General features: G+C 42.9%; 1 protein-coding gene across 3 annotated transcripts in view; it reads right to left on the reverse strand.

The window, feature by feature from the left end:
• The window catches only part of spock1 (SPARC (osteonectin), cwcv and kazal like domains proteoglycan 1), a 112,568-nt gene that overhangs the window by 26,638 nt on the left and 61,985 nt on the right, over positions 1 to 23,945 (reverse strand). For all 3 annotated transcript variants that reach the window (XM_030101481.1, XM_030101466.1, XM_030101474.1), the window contains 2 exons: positions 13,485 to 13,565; positions 309 to 423 (listed from right to left, as the gene is read on the reverse strand). In XM_030101481.1, coding sequence (XP_029957341.1) covers positions 309 to 423; positions 13,485 to 13,565 — 196 coding nt within the window. The remainder of the gene's footprint in view (positions 1 to 308; positions 424 to 13,484; positions 13,566 to 23,945) is intronic.

Consider the following 23,945-nt stretch of genomic DNA (forward strand, 5'->3'; position numbering starts at 1 on the left):
TGAGTAAAGAACAACTCATTTTCATTCCTCTACAATACTTTTCTTGACCTTGTCATGTTTTTTGGTCTGTTGCCAAAAAAGTATATGCACCACTGATGTTTGTTTTCCAAAATCACCTTTTCAACATATTCTGACTTTGTCATCATGCAGCGACTTTCAGACTCCGAATGATGGAACGAATAAATAAAATGTGCATTTGAAAGAAATCAGCATTCTCTACATTTTACACAACATCTCAGCCCCTCTGAAATTGGGGTTTTGTTATCACAATCATAAGATACAGTCATGAATATTGAAGTGAGTTGTACCTGTGGCCTGGTTGCTTGTGATTGGTGCAGATGGCAGTCTGGTAGTCATGGCTGACACACACCTTGTGGGGAGGACAGCGTACCTTCAGACATGGATCCTTGGTGGCATCTGGGCCTAAAAGCAAGAATGCAAACACAAGACATGTCTCTAAAATGCAAAAGCGAGTCGGTGGAAAGATGCCGAGGATCAGCACAACGTGGCGCTCACGTTGAAAGTTGATGCAGCAAAAACATCAAGCTGTTCTTCTGGTTTCACAGCTGACAGACTCTTATGTTCGACTAACTGGAGCAGGCAGAAAAATAATGAGTTGGAGAAAGAGCCGGAGAAGAAGAATAGGAAAAGGTGTGAAGTAAACGTGGAGTTTTCTGCGTTGTGAGCTGCTTAATGAGGACTATTCTCTCTGAGCGTCGACCCTATCTTCCTCCAAATCAATCTCCAGTGTGACATTATCGCCTTGCCAGCCAGCCACAGCTGGCTGGAGTCCAAGATGACAAAAGATCAAAGCAGCTCATTGACTCTGAGCACTGTGTCATTTCACACTAGGCTAACAGCACAAACCCACTTTCATTTGACAGTCTGAAGAAAAGGGAGGGAAAAAAAGCAGGAGGTGGAGAAGGTGAAAAAGACAGTGGCAGTAAAAGAGAGGGACAAGAGCTTTTAGCACAAATGGAGTGAGAGAAAGTCCCACATGAGGCAGTTGACTCTGGAGTGGTGGCCAGTGCGATCCTGTCAATTACACAGTCTGTGTCAGACGAGCATTAAAAGGAAGATGAAAGCCCTTGTAATGGGGGAAAAAAAAACAACTAAAAAGACAAAGCTAATAAAACGAGATCAGAGATAAAGTGAGTTTTTAACCATGTGCAAAGACCTCATCCTGTCAACATGGCGCCCGACCTAAAAATGATTTCAAATCCCAACTTAATTAAGACTGAGCACAGAGTGCGTAGATGAAAGCCCTGTGCCATGTTGAAGCCATTAGCATGTGGCTGCTTACATCATGAAACAACAGTGGCCTTGTCTTCATTAGTCTTCTAATGGGTTTTGTTTCAGCCACAGCTGGTGTCTGATGTGAACATCGACTAGCGTGTGACCTGCGCCGAGGCTTCCATACAAGTAGATCTGCGTTATAGCGGCCAAACGCTCAGACGAGGACTTTTTTTTTTTTTTTAAATTCTGTGGTTGTGACAATAGTTTAATCTCAACAAATCCTCTTTGAGAATAAGTAAAATAACTACACGCACATTGTTAACACGTGACCAGTATATGCCAGGAGCTGCCAAGGAATATGGCTTTCTTCATCTGTGAGAAAACAGGAGGAAATCAAACACTTAAGATGGTGAAGCTTCAATAGTCTCGAGAGAAAAGATTCACTACACACTGAGCTCATCTGACGTGTCTGAGTGGCGCTCTCTCTTTCCTACAATCTATGGAAACATACACACACACACACACACACAGATGCAGAAACATATTAGCAAACCAGCATGCCCCCTCATATTCTCCACGATGTAGAGAGATGAGATGTCGCCCCTCTCCCCCTGATCGCTGTCTCTCCTGCAGTCTGTTTCTACAGCCTGGTGATTGGGCTTTATTTCACCTCCATCTATCAGTGCTGGAGAAAACTCATCGTATTTCACTTAGCTGAAAAATGGCATTACCACTACCGGGAAATGACAGATGAAAGGAAAAAGGGAAAGGCAAGAGAGGAAAGATGTAGGAAGGAGAAAAAAAAAACATGAATCGCTTCTGGTTAAGAGAGGATTGAAGGACAATTTGGGAGTATTGTGTGACCTCCCCTCGAGAGCAAATTGGAAAAGAGACACACAGAGAAGTGAGAGTGGTTACATTTGCTGGCAAAGTTTTTTTTTTTTTTAGCACAGTGGTGATATATACAATATGTGTGTGTGTGTGTGTGTGTGTGTGAAACAGATGACTGAAAGGAAAAAAAAACAGGACAAAAAATGAGAGGTGAAATGACAGGATGAAGCAGGGAGGAGAATCGAATAAAAGAGTGCTGGCTAAAAGAGTTTTATCCATCTATTTAAAGCTTGAGTGAGCAGCACTAGTGGTTAAACCGGCCTATCAGTTGCAGTGCAGGAGCACTGCAGCACACGATCACTACCTCTCTTTCACTTTCCTCAATATCTGCTTTTATTCCCCTCTCATCTTTCTGATCTTAAGTATGACTTTATTCTCATTTGTGTGTGTGCCAGGGAGTGAATATGCATGAGCAATTTGACTTGACACGCTTTACTGCATATCGATTCATTCTAAAGTAAGGAAGTGCACTGCCTATTTCGCAGTAAAAATCCCATTTTGGCTAGAAAATGTCACTGATTCATGTAAATAACAAGATTCTCCCAAATGAAGGATCGTGCCAACATGTCTTGGCATGAGGTAAACATGATGATACTCCATATAACACTGCTGAGTGGAGACACTGGGAGCAGAGAAAGGACGAAAAACAAAAACAAAACAGTTCTTTATAACGTCACTGATAGTGTTTGTAAAGAACAGCAACAGTTTCAGTCACTGACAACAACAACTCATTTGTCTAGCCTTTGTCCTTGGACATATGTAAGGATGACTGATGACCCCCAGGTGCCGGGTTAACAGTTTGTTGCGGGGGGAGACAGATGGAGGAGCTGGCAGAGCGTAGGCGGAGGGTGAGCGAGGGCACAAAACATCGGAAATTCATTAACACATTCAAACAATTACCCTCTGCTGCAATCGTAGCTGGACAGACTTTGTGCTGGTCTCGCTAGTTTGCTTTGAAGTATTACATTCTGTTTAAATTAATCTAAACTGTTCTGGCTATATATGTTTGGAACAATTAAGTAGAACAACAAAAAAGGCAAAGAATTGGCACACTAATGAATAATCGATTTAACCGATTGTAATGTTCCTTTTGGGGTGTTGAAATAGTCACCGTCAGCTGTGTTATAATTCACTCTCGCTTTATGTCTTGAATATTATTACTGCAGACCCAGCATCATCCCCAATACCATCTGGTCAGACCTGCTTTAATATGTTGGGGGAGGATCAATATGTCCCAAGGGTGGGAGGTCATGCTCAGAGAACAGAGCAAATACATAAAGGAAGGCTTATTCCAGCGTGAAATCAAATCTGCTGCTTCTCAGTGAGAAAAACACGTTTCATCTGAATGAACATGACGATGGAAGTAATCTTCCTTAACCACAAGTCAAAACAATGTCTGTATAGTATGTTTTCACATCATTTCGTGTGTAAATCTGCATTGGAGCCATAAACCTCTCTGTATGAACAACACTTTTTATCTAAATAAATAATAAAAAAATATTTTTCTGCACAGTGGGGTTTCAAAATGTCTCAAATGACATTTTTCAGGACCCACTCAAATCTTTCACAGTGTTATACCTCTGAGCAGTTATAAGATACACTCATAAGCTAATTTATTAGGAACACTTGTATCATCTGATGGGATTCAGTTCAACAGCTCTGTCATAAATTCTGCCTTTGGAAAGATAATTCAGTTTTAGTGAGACTGTCACAGCCGTATTGATTTAACATGTTTATCACTGAGGTTGAGGCTTGCAGTGTTGATGAAGGGAACTGAGTTTTAATGAGAGGTGCTTATAGTACATAATATAATGGCCATCATGCTGACATATAACGAAATAGCTTCAACGTGATGCAGTAAAAGTAAAAACTACTGCTCTACATGAGGTCTGTTTCGAGCTGGTGACCGGTTTTTTCTGGTATCAGCTTTGGGCCACTCGTTTAAACTTGATTTAAAAAAAATGCAAAATAAAGTTATGTTAGAATAACGGATGGTGATCCCAAAGAGGTGGTCAGTGAGTGTATCTTTAATACCATCTTTCTGCCTGCAACGGCAGCCTGCAAACAGTCACATTTGCATAAAAATAAGACATTTTGCTATTTCATGAGCTGTGGTTGTATTTGGGAATGGATTTTTCAAACATTGGATATTAAAATGGAAAATATTCATTCCCCTACATAAATTACAACCAACCACATTTTCAAACTTAAACAACAAAATGGGTCAATTTCCACGGACTCCCACACGATATAAATGCAGTAAAGACTGGAAATGGCAAGGACACCATTCATACAGTCAGTCATAATTGATGACACGGGATATAGATAATCAGCTACCAGCTTTCCGTTGTTCGCAACACCCAGAAAAGGACACGCATGATGAACTGCCAGCTGGGGCTGAAAACTCACACAGGTTCCCCAAAGTCACAACAAGAAATAGAAAAGTAAGAAAAACTTCGCCTGGAGGAGAAACCAGTTGAGTCAGTTCTAACATGACAGCTTCCATCCATCCAGACATCAGGCTGATCATATGATTATTTACATTTCTCCTTTTGTTCCTTTAGCGACTGCCTTCATCAGCAGATTGTAGAGAGCTACCGATGGCTACTCGACAGCAGATCTAACCAAACTTCCTGCTGATGCTGGAGATTTCTGGACACTGTGACATGACGGCGTGTGCTGCTCTTCCTCCTCTCAGTGGGAGGCGGCTGCTTCCATGAGCCCCTCATCCATCCTAAAGGACTCTCAGGTTGCCCAGACCTTGCACAACAGAGCAGGATGTGTTCACTGTTCTGCATCCAACACAGTCAATGAATCATACAAGGCCTCGTCCATAATGAGACACTTTCTAGAACCCGACGCACACCGGGGTTAGGATGCTGTGAGGGAAGTTTCAATAAAGTAACTTTATGGTGTGCAACGTAATGCTTCGTCTTCAAAGGGCTGAATAATTGTTAACTGCACTAAAGTGACGGGGTTGTTCCATTCGTTTTTCATTTAAACAACCTACAAACCACAACATTACCCTCAGTGCACGAAACGAAAATAAAGAAGTTCCTGGATGATCTCAGCCTGAGCATATTTTTCCACTCTTTAATTGCGGCTACAGTTCCAGGTGGGTTCTTGGCAGAACAGAGCATTATGCCCGTGGCTGTAAAATTTTATTACAATTAAAGCTGACAGTAAATTGCCCTACTTTTTCACTTTTTGTCTTCTCAGGAGTTTCGTCTGTCTTTTTTCACCCTTAATGTTCCTTCAGAGGCAGAAAAAAAAATGGCTAGAAAAGAGGATGGCAGGTGGATGGAGACTAGAAGATAAAAGTCTCTCTCTCTCTACGTCCTCTAATGCTGGATGAACGCCAGGGCGAAGCACAGTGATTGGATAATAAAGATAGTCAGAGTCCAATAGAACAGGCCAGATTGCCAACAAGCCCTGTCAGGGAGTAGACAGTGACCTCAAATTAATTGCTGCTGAGCTGGACATAGGTCAATGGGGTGTTTTAGTAACCTGTGTGTATGGCTGTTTGTGTCGATTACTCTCCAGTGTTTGCTCTCTCCAGCTTCTTTTTCCAGAGAGCAAATAAACAAGGGCGAAATTAAATAAAAAAAGGCTCCAGCAACCATTCCCAAAGGACAAATTCGTAACTGTTATTAGAAAAATGAGCATCACTTTCAGTCTTTGATAAACTAATTAAAAAGGTGGGTGTTTTTTTTTCCCCCCCTCTTTTACCTGCGGGCGCTACAGAGGCAAACAAGAGATGAAGAGAAGAGAAAGAGCTGAAAGACAAACAGATCAGGAGCAGATTAAAATCGTCGTCTCTCTTCGCTTTGTGAACGCTCCTCGGGGTCTGAGTGCTTGGCCTGAGAGAGACGCTGGGGCGAGGAGTGTCAGAGAGGAATGATGGAGGGATGAAAGCACAGAGAGGGCCGCTGGGAGGACGCAGCGATAGTCAGGATTCACCATCCAGAAAATTAATTATTGAAAACATGGGCAAATCATATTATTGTGGCTGTAACTAAGGAATGGAGAAGATAAACAGGCTGTTCTCATTTGAATGCCAGAGAAAAACCTACAGTGGCTTAAGGGACAAAAATATCTGGAGGGAGAGAGGCTATTGACTATCGCTTACAAGTTGAATATTCATCACTGCCACAACCATTATACACACAACAGCATGGGCACACTCACACATTGTGAAAATCCCTAAAAGAGGATGCTTTGTGAAGCGGGTTCTGGCAGTCCAGCCTCTTTATAAAGGGACATTACGAAAGCAAATAATCAAAGAGTCTTTTGGACAGCTTCAAAGAAACGCAGGGAAGACACATTTAAGGACAACATGTCCAGGACAGGACATTAATTTGAGGTGGCAGGCGCTGATTGTCATGTTATGGAGGTATACGTCATCTGTATTGTGTTGCCTCAAGCGTGTTTATAGAGCTGATTAACTAAACGAAAAAACAATAGTGAAAATTAAACGGAATATGCATGAAAGTGTGGAACGGCTCATGCACATGAGGACTCCATTGTTCTACTGGGGGACTTCAACGCCCACGTGGGCAGCGACAGTGAGACCTGGAAGGGGGTGATTGGATCGCACGGCCTCCCCGATCTGAACCCGAGTGGTGTTCTGTTATTGGACTTCTGTGCTAGTCACAGTTTGTCCATAACGAACACCATGTTCGAGCACAGGGGTGTCCATAAGTGCACTTGGCATCAGGACACCCTAGGTCGGAGGTCGATGATCGACTTTGTTGTCGTGTCATCTGACCTCCGGCCGCGTGTTTTGGACACTCGGGTGAAGAGAGGGGCAGAGCTGTCGACCGATCACCACCTGGTGGTGAGTTGGATTCGCTGGCGGAGGAGGAAACCGGACAGACTTGGCAGACCCAAACGTGTTGTGAGGGTCTACTGGGAACGTCTGGCGGAACCCTCTGTCAGCATGGCTTTCAACTCCCACCTCTGGGAGAGCTTCTCTCATGTCCCGAGGGAGGCTGGGGACATTGAGTCCGAGTGGACCATGTTCTCCACCTCCATTGTCGAAGCAGCTGCTCGGAGCTGTGGTCGTAAGGTCTCCGGTGCCTGTCGTGGCGGCAACCCCCGAACCCGGTGGTGGACACCGGAAGTAAGGGCTGCCGTCAAGCTGAAGAAGGAGTCCTATCGAGCCTTGCTGGCTCATGGGACTCCCGAAGCAGCTGACGGGTACCGGCAGGCCAAGCGAACTACAGCCCGAGCAGTTGTGGAGGCAAAAACTCGGGTCTGGGAGGAGTTCGGGGAGGCCATGGAGGAGGACTATCGGTCGGCCTCGAAGAAATTCTGGCAAACCGTCCGGCGCCTCAGGAGGGGAAAGCAGGTCTCCGCCAACACTGTTTACAGTGGAGGTGGGGAGCTGCTGACCTCAACTGGGGATATTGTTGGACGGTGGAAGGAATACTTTGAGGACCTCCTCAATCCCGTCGCCACGTCTTCCGTGGAGGAAGCAGAGGCTGAGGTCTCAGAGGTGGACTCGTCCATCACCCAAGCTGAAGTCACTGAGGTGGTTGGCAAGCTCCTCGGTGGCAAGGCACCGGGGGTGGACGAGATTCGGCCTGAGTACCTTAAGTCTCTGGATGTGCAGGGACTGTCTTGGTTGACACGTCTCTGCAACATCGCGTGGCGGTCGGGGACGGTGCCTCTGGACTGGCAGACCGGGGTGGTGGTCCCCCTGTTTAAAAAGGGGGACCGGAGGGTGTGCTCCAACTATAGGGGGATTACACTCCTCAGCCTCCCCGGGAAAGTCTATTCCAGGGTACTGGAGAGGAGGATCCGACCGATAGTCGAACCTCGGATCCAGGAGGAACAATGCGGTTTTCGTCCTGGTCGTGGAACAGTGGACCAGCTCTATACCCTCCATAGGGTGCTCGAGGGTTCGTGGGAGTTTGCCCAACCAGTCCACATGTGTTTTGTGGATTTGGAGAAGGCATTCGACCGTGTCCCTCGTGGTGTCTTGTGGGGGGTGCTCCGGGAATACGGAGTCCGGGGCCCCTTGTTAAGGGCCGTCCGGTCTTTGTATGACCGGAGTAGGAGTCTGGTCCGCATTGCCGGCAGTAAGTCGGACCTGTTCCCGGTGCATGTTGGACTCCGGCAGGGCTGCCCTTTGTCACCGGTTCTGTTCATAATCTTCATGGACAGAATTTCTAGGTGCAGCCAGGGGCCGGAGGGGGTCCGGTTCGGGAACCACAGGATTTCATCTCTGCTTTTTGCAGATGATGTTGTCCTGTTGGCTTCATCGAACCCGGACCTACAGCATGCACTGGGGCGGTTCGCAGCCGAGTGTGAAGCGGCAGGGATGAGGATCAGCACCTCCAAATCCGAGGCCATGGTCCTCGACCGGAGGAAGGTGGCTTGCCCCCTCCAGGTTGGTGGAGAGACCCTAGCCCAAGTGGAGGAGTTCAAGTATCTTGGGGTCTTGTTCACGAGTGGGGGACGGATGGAGCGTGAGATTGACAGGCGGATCGGTGCAGCGGCTGCAGTGATGCAGTCGTTGTATCGGTCCGTCGTGGTGAAGAAGGAGCTGAGCCGAAAGGCGAAGCTCTCGATTTACCGGTCAATCTACGTTCCCACCCTCACCTATGGTCATGAGCTTTGGGTCATGACCGAAAGGACAAGATCCCGGATACAAGCGGCCGAAATGAGCTTCCTCCGTAGGGTGGCTGGGCGCTCCCTTAGAGATAGGGTGAGGAGCTCAGTCACCAGGGAGGAGCTCGGAGTAGAGCCGCTACTCCTCCACATCGAGAGGAACCAGCTGAGGTGGCTCGGACATCTGTTTAGGATGCCTCCTGGAGATGCCTCCCTAGGGAGGTGTTCCGGGCATGTCCCACTGGGAGGAGACCCCGGGGAAGACCCAGGACACGCTGGAGAGACTATGTCTCTCGGCTGGCCTGGGAACGCCTTGGGATCCTCCCAGAGGAGCTGGAGGAAGTGTCTGGGGACAGGGAAGTCTGGGCATCCCTGCTGAGACTGCTGCCCCCGCGACCCGGCCCCGGATAAGCGGTAGAAAATGGATGGATGGATGGATGGATGGCTCATGCACATATATTTTTCCCCAAATATATCACAATTGGAAAACTGAAGAGTCAATTTAAAACAAGTATCTCTTATCAGCAAGTCTGATCCGTTTTTAAGATATACAAGTTACTCCTGGCTTATTGGGAATAAAACCCAAGTTAAGCTTTGGCCCATTGGTTTGTGTGTTAAGTTTGGGGGTTTTGAAGATGACTGGTGCTAATTTGGCAAATTGTTGTAGTTTATTTAACTGGCCAATAGCAAGAGTTTCCACCATTTCAACTACAGTGTGTTACCTTGAACCTAAGAAGCTGGTTTTCAACAAGGATGTTGTTTACTATGCTCTTTATTATCTTATTTAGGAACACTGAGTTTCTCTAACAGAGTGTAGACATCTGCCTGTACAAACACGCACAATGAGACACTTCTTGTAAACCAAAGTGCTGAACAACTGAAAGTTTGACCTGGCGGTTGAAAATGAAGTCTGGGAATTAAAAACACAAAATAAAAAATGTGACTTAAAATTGTTGATCTCATACACTGCTTTATAGAAGTGCTGCAGGAATTATTCATGTGTCAATGTTGCTGTAGTTTATTTATTATTCTGCCAAACAATAAAGTATTTGTTGGAAAAATTAGACAGAAAAAGCAGGCTTGAGTTTCCTGATCCACCAATATCATGCTGATAATCTTCTGATCTGTAATCCTCTCTCTTACATTATTTTTAATGCATTGCAAAAAAGAAAAAGTGAACTAATTCATATTTCTGGTTTATAGTGGCAGAATGAAGGTTGAACAGTGAGCAAGTGAAAAACCGTTTCCCTTTTATTCTCTCTCCAATGTAATTTTATTCTTTTCACACTTGCAGTGTTGAGTAGTGACACTTTCTGTCTTTGGAAGAAGATCCTTTCCTGACAGTTTTTTACTCCCAGATGGGACGTTTGTGTCAGTTTGACCTTTTGGTCAATTTCAGCAGTGATCACGTTAAAAGACCACAAGTGTGACTCCTCACATGATTCTCTGGCTCGATGATACAGTGTGATCTATTCCTTCTTATCCCTCACTGCATGTCGATATGTATATGCACACATGCGCATACACACGCACACACACGTGCACAACTGACCTCTCACATCACCCCTCAGTGTCAAAGATAATTGAATGTTTTTGCTCCGTCCTGCACAGCTGTACTCATTAATCGAAAGTTGAGAAAGTGCACGCATGTGTGTTTTCCTTCTTTACACTCTAGTATAAAATGAAATCCTACTACACTTGTGAGGACCAGTCCACACGTCCAAAATGCAAAACTTGAGAGGTTTTTACTTCTTCTGGGTTTAAAATAAGCTTGTGGAACCAAGGTTGTGGTGAAATTATGGGGGGATGGGGGGGAGAAAGAAAAGGATAAGACTTTGGAAAATTCACTAAGTCAATGGGAAGGTCTGACAAGGATAGTACTGTAAATCCAGGTGAGCGTATGTGTGTGTGTCTGTGTATGCAAGCATGAATGAGTTGGAGTCCTGTTCTTCCTTTACCTCCATCTAAAATCTATCTGCTATCATTAATTTACTGTCATCTTTTCATTAACATTTCCTCAAAAAACTAAGCAGTACAAAACCTCTGCTTTACATATGAGAGAGAGAGAGTGCTCACTTTATCAGTTTTTAAAACCTTTTCTATCCTCCCCTCTCATAAAAGAAAAGCCTGTGCACTGAATCAAACACAGCAAGACTGTAACGCCCCACAGAGACTGGAAACACACAGAGGACAAGGAAAGAATGAAGCATGCGATTATTTGATAAGCACTTTTAAACCTCACATTTTTGCTCCAATGAAAGAGGAAATGAGTGAAGTTTGTTTGCCCAATAGCACATGAGTGGTCAGTGTCAGGGGAACATTAACCCGCACATTTCTACATGAGTGACCGAAGCTTCTGGCTTTCACGATTCAATGCCATGTTTGCTCCGCTTCAGAACGGATGCACCCTCGATCAAAAGCACTTTCCCAGTCAGGGGTTAGAACTGCAGACCTCTGTGTGAGAGCAACATTACCTGCGAACTCCAGCCGTAACTGATACAAGTGTCTTCATTGGGATGACATCAAAATGAGAAAAACCTCCATTATAACCTAAAAATAACACCCAGCGTAGTTTTGTTAAAATATATTTTTTGAATGACTGAAGCGCATGAAGGTATAGAGAAAACCACTTATCTAGGCCAGGAGCGTCAAATGCTTCTGTTTAGCTCATGGGCCATATACAGCCAGGTTTTAGCTATATTGCATAAATGTAAGAGGATACTCTGAAATTATTTACATCAACAAACAGACTGCACAATTTCTGAAGCCTTCAGCGAGCCGGTTTTGAAAAACTCACCCTCACAATAGATTTCATGCTAATTTCACCAGTCAATAAGGCAGCCAGATTTCACTGCAGCAGCTTGCTGCACCGGGCTCTTCGGTTTTCTGTCTCAGTAATGTGTAATGTCTGTTAATCTTCAGTGCAAGCCTCAGAGGATGGAATTCAGAACAGGTTTTTGACAAATATGGGTTCAAACCTTTTTCACTTTGACCCATCAGGATGGGTTTGACACATTAGCAGCCTGGTGTGACTTCATCTCGACTTTTCTCTGAAGTCAATACTGATGCAGTTCTTTTGCGAGATGTTTGTAGAGGATTGCTTTCCATTACCAACCTAAATTTAAAGAGAACACTTATACCTGGATTGATCATCAGAAAGCAGCTGCAAATATTCACAGTTGTATTTCAACATGCAGTTGAATTTGTTTCCTATTTAATTTTCAATTCTGAAAGTCCATCTTTGAACTCACACTCTGTGCCTGAGCTATGGCAAAACTAATATTACTTATACAGTAGCAAGCACTCTCAGAGGTGTCACTTCAGCTTGCTCAACATGCGTGCTCTTCAAATGATTAATGTAGTTTTTTCAAGTTCTGTCGGAACGGCCTGTCAACAGCATCAGGTGAGTAGGAGTAAGAGCACTCGCTGCATCTAGAAACACAGTAGCCTTGTATCTACACCACTCTGCAACAGAGCACATGGTAAAAAAAATGACTTGTTCTGTGTAAAGCCAACATAAAGACCTTGATTAGTGTAATTGTGAGTAACTTTAACCTGTATGTGTTTAATGGCACCGTAAGCATTTTTTGTTGTTAAAAATAGTTTGTTTACTCACCAAAAGGCTTCTCCTCGAGGTGCAGTAAACATTTACTCAACAGATGTTTATTACATGATTTAGTCCGTGCTTATTTTTTTATTCTTGGAGCATTACAGACTTTAGGCTTTTCGCTTTTGTGAATCAGTAAAACTGCTGCTTCAATCTCCAGACTAATATGAAACAATACATTAAGAACAAGGCTTAAAGCATAAGGTCACAGTGATATTCGACCACCAAAACCGAGTGAGCCAATTTCCAAGTGAGACTGCACCCATGCTTCAAATTTTAAGAGATATCCTCCAGGCAGTCCAGAGAAATTTGCGGTAAATGAAACACACAACCTAATGACACAGTGCCTGCAGCGTTTGACTGCTGGTGGTATGAAAATAGGATGAAGGTGCATTAACTGGAGGTATTTCTATGGTGCAATATTTAATTAAATGTTCTGCCTCTCTTAGGTTACACAAAATAATAGAATTAAATCTGTTTGGTATAATCGGTCACAAAAACAGTGCAGAGGATTTCAGCTCACACAATCACATTAGCGAGCTTCTTAACACCTCCGGAGCAACACACACAGATGCCAGAAGAGACAGGTATGTCACAGAGGAGGTGAAGCCGCACGCCGGTATATTACAGCCGCCGTGGTAAATCTGGTTTTACAATAGCAGCTTACACTTACGGACCATATTGTTAGTATTCAAGCGAGCCGCTGAAATCACTCCTCGTCACAGAAGGTACTGGCTTTGATCAAGCTGAGTGAATTACATGTGATTTGTCTGGTTCCGACAACAAGCCTTGAGCTTGGTTATCTCTCTACACCACGCTGATATCTCTGCACACGACCCCAAACATGGCTGGACAGCTAATTGTACCGAGCACAGCAGTATTATCCCCACTGCTTTATAACTGAGACAGCAGGGCACAGCAGTTGCAGCTCAACACAAAGCAATGCAGTGGTCTGTTGAAGAAACGAGATGTTTGAAATTATTGTCTGAAATTATTTCACTGTTCAAATGCACAAAAGTTATGACAGCACAACAATATTTACTGCAAATTAGCAGAATCAGAGAAGTCAAGGAGCAGGATTGTAATGGTATGAACCGACTCTCACATGAATAAAGTGTCACTGGAAATAACTCACCATCCTGTGCTGTCTTCTTGGCTGAGCCGGAGTGAGCTTTCGCTCCTGGATCGCCAAATCTGCCAGGTTCAGCCACTCGTTCTGGATTAAGAAAAAAAAAAAAAAAGAAAGCATAAAGAAGGATCTGTGTTTAGAATGATCATTTTTATTAATATTATGATTGAGAATAGCATCGATTCCTTCCTGCAATTCATAGAGAAAATCAAACCAAAGGTTTCCAAACAGTGACTTATTTCACTTCTACTTCGACCGATAACTCCTATTCACCAGTAGATACATGCAAAAAGTTACAGGGAACAATTCTATACACAATTCAAACGTGGACCAAGCACCACTACATTTATAATTCGTATGTAAGTCCTGTAGATTTAATAAAACCTTGAGTAACATTTACAAATTTTCCACTTTAGAGTTCAGTTGAACCCCAACCTTTCTCTCTAAGACGATGCTCTCATGTCAGAATCCTGTTAATAATGCAATGCATCGTGAACACAATCCCTGGTCCATGTGGAAGAAGAATAAATCACACAACAAACACCGCAGTCATAAAGAGATACTGGAAAATTCAGCCTCGTGCCTTAAACAGCTAATCACCAGCAAGACATTTTAAAATCAATATTAGTCCCAGTGGTGCTGCAAAGTGAAAAACGTTATTTTTGCTTGTTCTGAAAGAAATAATCGTCGTGCCGTTTATTTTCCCACAGTCTCAGTACATTGAAACATCCCATGTGGCTGAGAGCCGAAGCAGAGCAGCTGAACTTTGAGGTACAGGGAGTTCGTCATGTCTGTCTGTAGGCTGTGACATTAACACCCTGGGATGATTAACGCCCGCAACTCATCCATCTCCTGTATTTATTAGTGAGCAAGGATTTTGAGCAAGGACTGACCGTGGCCTGCATATAATAGCTGGGACAAAAGTGTGTGTGAGGCAGAAGTTGGACCAACTTTTTGCCAGTGTACCCCATACTCATTATTCTTCCACACTATTTTTTTTTTTCTTTTTTTGCCAGACCTCTCTTCTCCTCATTATGGGAGGACTTCCTTATCTCTGAGCTACCCTCTCAACAGGCAATCCCTCTCAAGTGCTCTCTGTGGGCCTCATGTCTATATATCTTTGTATCTCTGCCTTTCTCTCTCGAGACTCTCCAGTGCCACTGTCACTTTTGTGTGCTGGCATTTAGCCGGAGGGCACCTTCCATAATCTCTCGCAATGACTGTCTGCTCACTACTCTGAAGTTTATTTATCTTAATTCAAAATGATCACTGGGGCCACGACTGGCTGTGATGCACAAACGGCAAAATCAAAACACAAACACACACGTTCAGTAGTCCTTCGACGTGATCTACTGTTGTGGCATCTTCCTTTGAAAACAGCTTGTTCAGCACTGTCCACACACTGCAGTCCATTGATTCACAGCTTCACTCCGCTCGAACTTTGTTGGTTTTGGCTCGGCCTTTGTAAACTGGAGGTGCAGGGCGGGAATGCTCCACTCTTTTCAGTGTCTTGCCATGTTTGCCTTTTCATGGTAAGCATTCTTGGTATCCAGTTCATTGCAAGTTCATCTTCTTCCATGCCTGATCGTCCCTTTCATGAAGTTTGCACAGATTAATAAACACCTTCCCTGATATGATTGGCTTCATCTGTTCATTAAATTAACAATACCCTTGGTGTAACTGTGTGCATTTCCTTCCTCTGTCTCTCAGCAGGCTCCAGGTATCATTGATTGCCACCTCTGTGAGCGCGCGCGTGTGTGTGTCTTTGGTAATTTATTGTGTGTGTGCGGATGGAATCACTGCAGCATGTATGTGTGCGTTTCAGCCTGATAATCCCATTTATGTGCTTCGACTCAACACAGTGAGAGCTCATCCCTCTGAAAGGGTGAGATAAGGGCTGAGCTGAGGGTCGTGGATACTGAGTCAGTTTTTATGATGTGGCCAACAAGCCATTAAAATCAGAGTGGTAAACAATGTTAAAAGAACGCCTGGAGTGTGAGCCACAAACCCTTAGCACATTACGCTGAAATGAGATATTTGTTCTTGCTCCAGCTCACACTTGTTTTCATATACAGACCCTAGGTGTTCGCTGTTGTTTGCTGTCCTATCTGTCTGCTTTCTTATCAGTTTCCCTCTTTCTAATTCTTTTAGCTCCTCCAGGCACAGATCAAAGACGGTTTTATGGGAATATATTAAGAGGCAGCGACAGAGTTGGGGGAGATTAAAGATGGACTGATGAGAAATGGGAGCAGACAGACAGCATATCTTCAGAGAGACTGTGGCATCGTGAATTGGAGAAGGAGCTGATGAAATATATAACAACGACAAACATTCTGCTGGGAAAACACAATGTCATGTCTAATCAGGCTGATTGGCAATTTGGAAGCTCCAGATTTTCCAGCCTTTTGTTTGCTGCCGGTTCTGCCAAACTAGAGCGCAACACAAATGACAAAGGTTTGTGCTGCCAAGTGGTTCCCATGGCAACCACTTATTCATCATGTAATCTAATTAGGGCAGACAGGAGTAGTAAACACCTGAAAACTGTGAACTTAACTTGCATTGTTTTTTTTTTGTGTCTATCTTCGTATGTATTGTGTTCTCCGCTGGTGCCTCGGTGCCAGTTCAACTCTCCTGTGCTCCTCTGCACTGGGTGTGATAATGGGGCATTGCCTGGCATTTGTAATCCTCCTTTTGACTCCGCTCTCTGGATAATGCATTGCAATCACAAGCTCACAAATCTGCGGGACATGCCTATATACAAGAAGCCAGATTCAAATAGCCACAATACTGATTCTAACATCGGTCTTTCTGACAGCAGAACTGCAGCCCGCTGCCAAGAACGCTTCCTCCTCTGTTGTCTCTCTGTGTTGACTCGGATTTAAAAGGCTGTTCGGGGCAACTCCCCAACCAGTACTACAACTGAGGAGAAATTCATGCACATACAAGAGATGGAAAAAAAAAAAGAAAAAGATGGCGCAAGTAAGTAATGAGGAAAAAGTCATGAGTTTGACTTTGGAAGAAGGCTAAACACGAGGAAATGAAGGATTTTACATTTGGCCGGATCACTGCATGGCTGCATAGTGTGTGTGCGTGTGTGTGTGTGTGTGTGTGTGTGTGTGTGTGTGTGTGTGTGTGTGCGTACTTGTGTTTGTTTATATTTTCTACAATATTCTATACATGTGGAGACAAACTCAATCTCAATCTCTTGACCCACAAGGAGTCATGTCACAAGTTCTTATGGAGGCAATTTAGAAGTTTTGCAAGCTAGGATTAGGAAAGTAGTAGTTATGACTGTTTATGGTTAATCACGTCACTGAGAACAAATCTGCAGGAAATTATTGTAAATCAACATAATGTCCACTCTAGGCACAGAAACATTGTGTCAGTGTGTTGTGTTTTTCTGTACTTGTTTTTCATCCAGTTGAGGGTTGTAAAGCGGTGATGTGCTTTGTTCTATGTAAGATCTTTGGTTTGAGTCTAGCAGAAGGCCCGTGTGCTTAGTTTGCGACCTGCCCAAGTTATATCCACAGTCAGATTGTTGGATGGAGCAGCAGATGGGTGACGGTGACAGGCTGGGTCAGGCTCACATTCAGGTCAGACATATTAAATCCATCACTGTAGTGAGAACATAAAGCTATTTACACACTCATATCACAAGAAAACAAAAGAAGCCTCTGTAATGCAATGTCTCTTGTAGGTAATGGATATAACTATGGAATCACAAGTTGAATCCTTGTGTGCACTTTCAGAAAAGAGGACGGCTGCACAAAGAAAAGCTGTTCATGTGAATGGCAGGAGGAGAGATTACTGGATGATCGGGGGTATGTGCAGAGAAAAAAAAAAGACATGAACTGCTGTTTCCAAATGGTCCAGACTGTCTGTCAGTAGTTCTTGCCTCCATCTTGTAAATGGGAAATATAAAAGTAGCTGTCAGGATGTGGTTGATATTGTAATGACTGCAAGGCTGCTGCTCCAGCTGCAGATTTCTGGAGTTACTTTTGGATGAGTTACAACTGAAAGCAGTGTGTCTGAGTTTAAAATGCACATAAAGGAAAGTGTCTTCAGTATTTATTCTGCTCTGCTTTGTTGTGACAAATCTAGCATCGTATTACATCAAAATGAAACACAGGTTATAGTTTTTATATAGACTGAAGAAAAATATTTTCCAAGATTTTTTTTACAGAAAATTTAGAAGACTTTCTTTTCACTTTGCCTTTAATGAGTTGAAACACAATTTTAAAACATGTAAATATTTTATTATGATGTATTTAGGTTGTTGCAAAGCAAGTAAACATCTCCACTCAGTTATTGTCATTTTTAACCAGCAATTTTTACCCAGTTTGGTATACAGAGTACACTTATAGCGCTTCCTACACTGCATTATCACATTCACCCATTCACACACCAGCGGAGGCATCTGCCATTCAAGGCGCTAAATCCATCAGCTAGAGGTTCAGTATCTTACCCAAGGACACTTCGGCACTTCAACACTTTGGACGGGGGAGATGGAGAATCAAACCAACAACCTTCCGATTGTAGGATCAGAAACAATAACAAATGTACCAACACATTGTCAAATAAATCTTAATATTTTTCGAGAAGACATGTTTGAGAGACATTAATTTCCAATTTCCTTGGTGCTGAGTGGCCGATGAAGCTCTTAGAAGAATTGACAAATGAAAATATTTTAGTCATAACACAAGTGATAACACAACCTTCAGATGATTTACCCTTATTCTAAATTTAACAACCTCTCTCTTTAATGCTATTGAGGCAGTTTTGGGCAGTTCTGGCACAATATGAAAGCATAAAACCCCGGCGCGAGCGCGGCAGATGTCTGTGCAATCCACCCACAGGGTGAGCCGGGCTGTCTGGGACCCAGGCCAGTGTCACCCACACAGCCCTCAGCTCCTTTGAGAGCTCCAGAATTCAGCATAAAGCACAACATGTACAGAGGCCTAACAGGTTAACCATCCGTGACTGGTAAACAGACAGGTCAATGAACTGTCGCCATGGAAACAAGATCGTGTCACCCTGCTAAGGATTCTCCAATCCGTGCATACGCATGGTAGACAAGAGGGGTGGTGGCATGAAAGCGCTACATGGGATTTCTACAAATAACTCAGCTGGATGTTTTCAGCAGACTTGTTTAATCACCGATTTCTCAGCTTTTAATATCACGCTCAGTGCATTGTGACCAAACGAACAATGTTTGTAATGCAAATTAGGGTTTTCATTTCTCATTGCATCTGAAAGTAGGCTTCACAGAAGTTTCTGACATCAGGAATCTTCCAATATCGAACAAATGATTTATTCATTTGTTCCTAAATTGAATGTATATTAGAAATTATTCCTGTGAATAATCTGAGAAGCTAAAATTTGGAATAAAGCTTACAACAGACACCATTAGCAGTTGTTAATAAGTTTGCAGTGTGCAGTGCCCAACATGTAGAAAACATAATTGCCGAGTTGCAGCATCAATTTGTTCACTATGACCAGAACAATAATGACAATATGTGTAAGTGCAACAGGAGGAAACAGCAGGTTGGTGAGTCCTTTTAATGTTACCCACAGGGTGAAAGAAACTGATACGAGAAGCGCGCTCACAGACGTAACTGCAGCTGCACATGGGAAAAGTGATAAGAATAACAAACCATCCGAAAATAATAATCAAATATGCATGGGAAGAGCCAGCAATGGAGTCTCACAAGCTTTCACAGTGAATATGTGCATGATGATGTGACTGTGGTTTGTTGATTCACGGTCACCCATTGTGCATCATTATGTGATCTGATGAACTCAATATGTCAGATAGAAAACTCCCCACAAAATATAAAGAGATATACAAGCTAGCAAAGTGAAGTTGAAAGAAGCATGGTCTGAAAACATGGAGGAGTGAAACTGAAGTCACAATCTTAAAACAAAAGAAACAAACAATGGGTTGGCTCAGAAAACAAACACTCAGGGTGAATCAGATCTCAGAGTATGAACATATTTGCATGTTTTGAGGGGAGAAGTGTCAAATATTACATTGGTTTAGTGTTCACTAAATGACCGGCCTTCAAAAAAAAAAAAGACAGAAATATTAATCAAGAGGATGTTAACTGGCAAGCGTGATTTATAATCCTTTTTTCAGGTTTCTATCAAAAGCATACAAAGATGGATAAATTAATAAATGCCACAAAATGACAAGTTAACAAAACTGTGAGAGCCTTTCCACCTACACTGTACGAACTCAAAGGAATAAAACTGAATCAACAAACCATGGCAGTTTGGGATTTAGAGCAATGCACATGTTTTTTGTTCAGTTATTTGACATTGGCTTCATGCAGGATCTATAGTTAAAAAAATGTTTTTGACATGTTTTTAACAATAATGTCCTTGTCCTAAATCCTGTCTCCTGAAAGCAGCATTAAAACACAAGCTTTTATATCACTGGCATCAGAGCAGACTGGAGGTCAACTGAAATCAATGGGAAGCAGAACAACTTGGTAGCAGGTAGGTGTGTAAATGTTTGGATTATTGATATTTTCGTACAATACTTTTCTTGGTTTTGGTTTACTGCTTTTAAGACACTGTCATGGATGGATGCTCGCATTGCATCACATTTTTTCCATCTGTCCCAGCAGTACTGACCTGTTAATGAACATTTCCTAAAGCAACCCTAATAAATAACACAAACGTGGCACACACACACTAACAGAAGTGCAAAACAATGTGCGCTTCCTGTTCTGTCCATATGTTTGTTTCCTGGATTGTCAGCGGGTTTCTATTTGGTGTCTGTCCGTCCTTCCTCTGCACATTGTTATTCCAGTGTCAATAGTCTTGCTTGTTTTCCCTCTTTCTATATTTGTGTGTCTGACTACCTTCCCCAGTTCAGCTTGTTCATTCAGCTCTGTTGATCAAAGTTGGGTCCGGTCGTTTGGTTTAGGTCAACAGAGACCATTAAGCTCTAACCAGGAAACCTTTCTGAATGCACAAAACTTCTCTCTCCGCGAGCCACCATACATTCATACCAAAGCACCATTGTAGACCAAATACACAATGTCTGGACTAACCTGATGTCTGATGTCAATTTATTCATTTGTCTGTTGTTCTCTGGCTGCTTCATCATAAATTATAATCCCCTAATCCCAACTAGTCCAGATTGACATTTTCTATGTATTGCCATGATATGGCCATGTTGTAATTCAGACTAAGTAATTTATATGAAAGTGGACGTTTACAAACGTTAACAGATTCTGTTGCATGCTGGGATTTATCTTGGATTAAAACTCATTTTCTCTTTCTGTCTCAAATGTCAGGTGTCTTAGATCCGACTAGCATGTGGGAAAAACAGAAGATATGGTCGTGTAAAAGGAAACAGCAGCTGGTCAAATGTTATGTTGTATATGTGGGCTTTTTGTCTGAAAGCTATGGTCTGACCCTCTCTCTGACGGTCATGCGACTTCAACCCTGACCTCATATTGTTGTTGTAACCCTAACTGTCACCCGGCAGCAGAACACTGTCAGACAGGATGATATACGAGGAAAAATGCATTTTGCTCTGCAGACTTCTGGTGGTTACCAGTTGAAATGCAAGATAGCACTGGAAGGGAGAAACGGAGGAGAAATTACACTGTTGGATAAGTTACGGTCAAGAATTGGCTTTTATAGCCGTGTGCCCGTTCCACGTGCTCTTGATGAAAACATGTAAGATTTAAAGCCTGTTTTTCTCTTCGAGTTCCAGTGAGGAGTGTCAGTGGCTGGATAACATCCTGGAGTTCACTGAGTGTGGAGGCTCATGGGAGACTCAGGGAGAATCAAATGAAAGTACAAGTTAACCTGTTAGATTCACTGTGAGCAGCTATGTTTTTTCCATAGTATTTAAATTTAAAAGTCAGAGACTCCTTGTTTCTGTCAAAATAAATTGCATGTTTTGAAAACTGCAGAATTAACTAATGCATAACATTAAGCTCCTTTGCCCGTTAAACATTCAGCGATAGCCATTCATCAGTATTAGCACAACTCCCCCAAGGGAATTTATATCATTGCTGACAAGATACATCAGATAGTTCTTCAAAAGTAGGATTTTTTTTCTCTGCTGTTGTTTCATTTTCACAAAATACAACTTCATCAGACTTCTGATCTCAAACCTGATTTTGAAGTACTCTCAAAGTGGCGATGTGTTTTTGTCATATACACATGCAAAGCACCTCCACCAAAGCCTACAAATTAACTGACAGACTTCATTAATCTGAAAGAAGACTGGAAAACAAATTTAGAAGTTGTTGATTTGATCCTACAGCATCACCACCAAGCCATTTGTGATGCCGCACATTTCATTCATTAGATGCTACCAAGGTGAGCATTAATGGCAGAGCGATTCATCAGGCCACTGGATTTTCCTGCATCAACCTTCCTGCTGCTGATTAGTCTGCAAGGGCGACCTGCAATTCATTAGTCAAACTGAAATCAGCAGGTGGTGATTGATGACACTATCTTTTTGGCCGTATGGACTCCAAATAAAGTATTGTGGTCAATTTGGCCATTTCACTCTAATTTTAAATTAGATCGCAGGTGTGTAAGATTAAACACAATGCACAATTTATTGCATTAATTCCTCTCATTCTGTCAAGGCCTCATCCAAAATCATTAGAGGGTTCTCTACTGTTCATTATCCAGACCAGTTGTTCTGAATTTTCCTGGAGCGCTCCGAGGCTGCCATTGTGAAATGATGTGGATGCTCCCTGTTCAACATCTGATTTGCTAAAATCTTACAGAGGAGCCAAATGCTGATGAACACCATTGCCAGAGCATTCAAAACAAACAGTAAATAGACTTACATAGCACTGATCCACCTTGCTTTGTTAGTCACGTTCAGTCAGTCATAAACAAATTGACATCCACAGTGAAGGCTGCAATGCAAGGTGCTTTAAGGGACATAGAATAAAGCATGTTTCATGTTTATTTTTGAAGTTGTCTGTTTGGCTAAAATAGCCTACTGTGGTGTAGTGGTTAGCAAACTTGCCTCCACTTTCGGTCCAAGCAAGGGAGTGTTTCTGGGAGGAGTTTGCATGTTCTTCCTGCACATGAGTGGGTTTTCCCAATACTTTGCTCTCAGAGACCAAAAACATTTGAAGATAACTGACAACTCTAGCTTATAAAAAAAAAAAAATGTTTCTGTGATGAACTGGTGGCCCCTGTAGAGTGTACACAGTTTTGCCCATCGTCAATTGAGATTGCCTCAATTACGCAGTGCAGAAGATGCATGGAATAAAAGTTCTGAATAATGTTTCACTTTAAATTCAATAGCTGGATTCCAAAGTTGAAGCTCACAGGAAAGCGGGCTGGTTGCCAACAGCATTAAACAAAGAAGCAATGCAGACACATGACAGTAATAAATGTTCCCATATAACAACACTGGGTCGTCTGATTGATTTCTATTACTTATTAGTTGCCTAAATGCCTTGCTGCCCATTGCTCCCAACTGTGCTTTTTGTGTGGGAGTAACTGCAGAGTGCATTGCGATAATGGCAGGAGCGGAGCACTTTGAGCTCTGCAGCAGGGGAGCTGTCATGTTGCAGCTGAGATGCTGCGCTGCAGCGGAGCTGACAGAGCAAACAGGAGGTTGAGAGGAAAAAGGTTTATGTGGTCTAATGGGCTTAGAGTTGATCCATGCTTTGACTAGTCAAAATTACTACTCACATAAATGCACAGATGTCACTTTCTTGCCAACAACGCTCCGTCAAAACTTGCAGCGACAAATGGAGAGCGGAGTGTGACTTTAGGCTCTTTCCAGGCAGAACAAATGTCTGAGTAAGTAGCCGTTTTAATACCATTTTAAAATAAATGGCAATAAAATGCTGAAAGCCATGGACGTGATACTAAATGGGCTCTTCAGCGAAGTTTCAAGACTATACTGTCCCTTATCGCCATTAAAAAGGAAACGGTTTATTTCTACTTTGAGTTTTAATTTCTGTCACTCAGTTGAGCGGCTTCATCTGTTGTGATAAAAGTGTACACACCAAAGTAATTATAAAGACCTCAAAATGAGGCAATATATCTGAGAAATTGCCTGAAACAGAAGCAGTCACCCAACTTATTTATGTTGCCTATTCCCCTGCTGAACTTGTTAGCGGAGATGTGACTTAATAAACTGACTGGAAAGATGAAAACAAGGTTGAGCCGTCATCAGCAGCACTTAAAATACTGCAAATAAAAAGTGACAGTGGTGAATTGAATGCAACTTGCTGTTAGTGTGACATTCTTTTTGGCTACACGCTGCCTCGGTCTTTGGCCCAGTTTAATGAAATATTGCCTGAAAGCAAAAAAAGTGGTTCTGTTTACTTCCTCAGTGCACGACGACCACGTGCACCTGCTCCAACGGGTCAACCCATAAGAACTGTAATTTTCTGCTGCAGTCTGTCAGACACATATGAGCCAGTTGAGAAATGCCTCAACATTTTGCACGGTAGGCCTCTAACA

This window comes from Salarias fasciatus, chromosome 2 (assembly GCF_902148845.1).
Source record: "Salarias fasciatus chromosome 2, fSalaFa1.1, whole genome shotgun sequence".
In the NCBI taxonomy this organism is placed as follows: Eukaryota; Metazoa; Chordata; class Actinopteri; order Blenniiformes; family Blenniidae; genus Salarias; species Salarias fasciatus.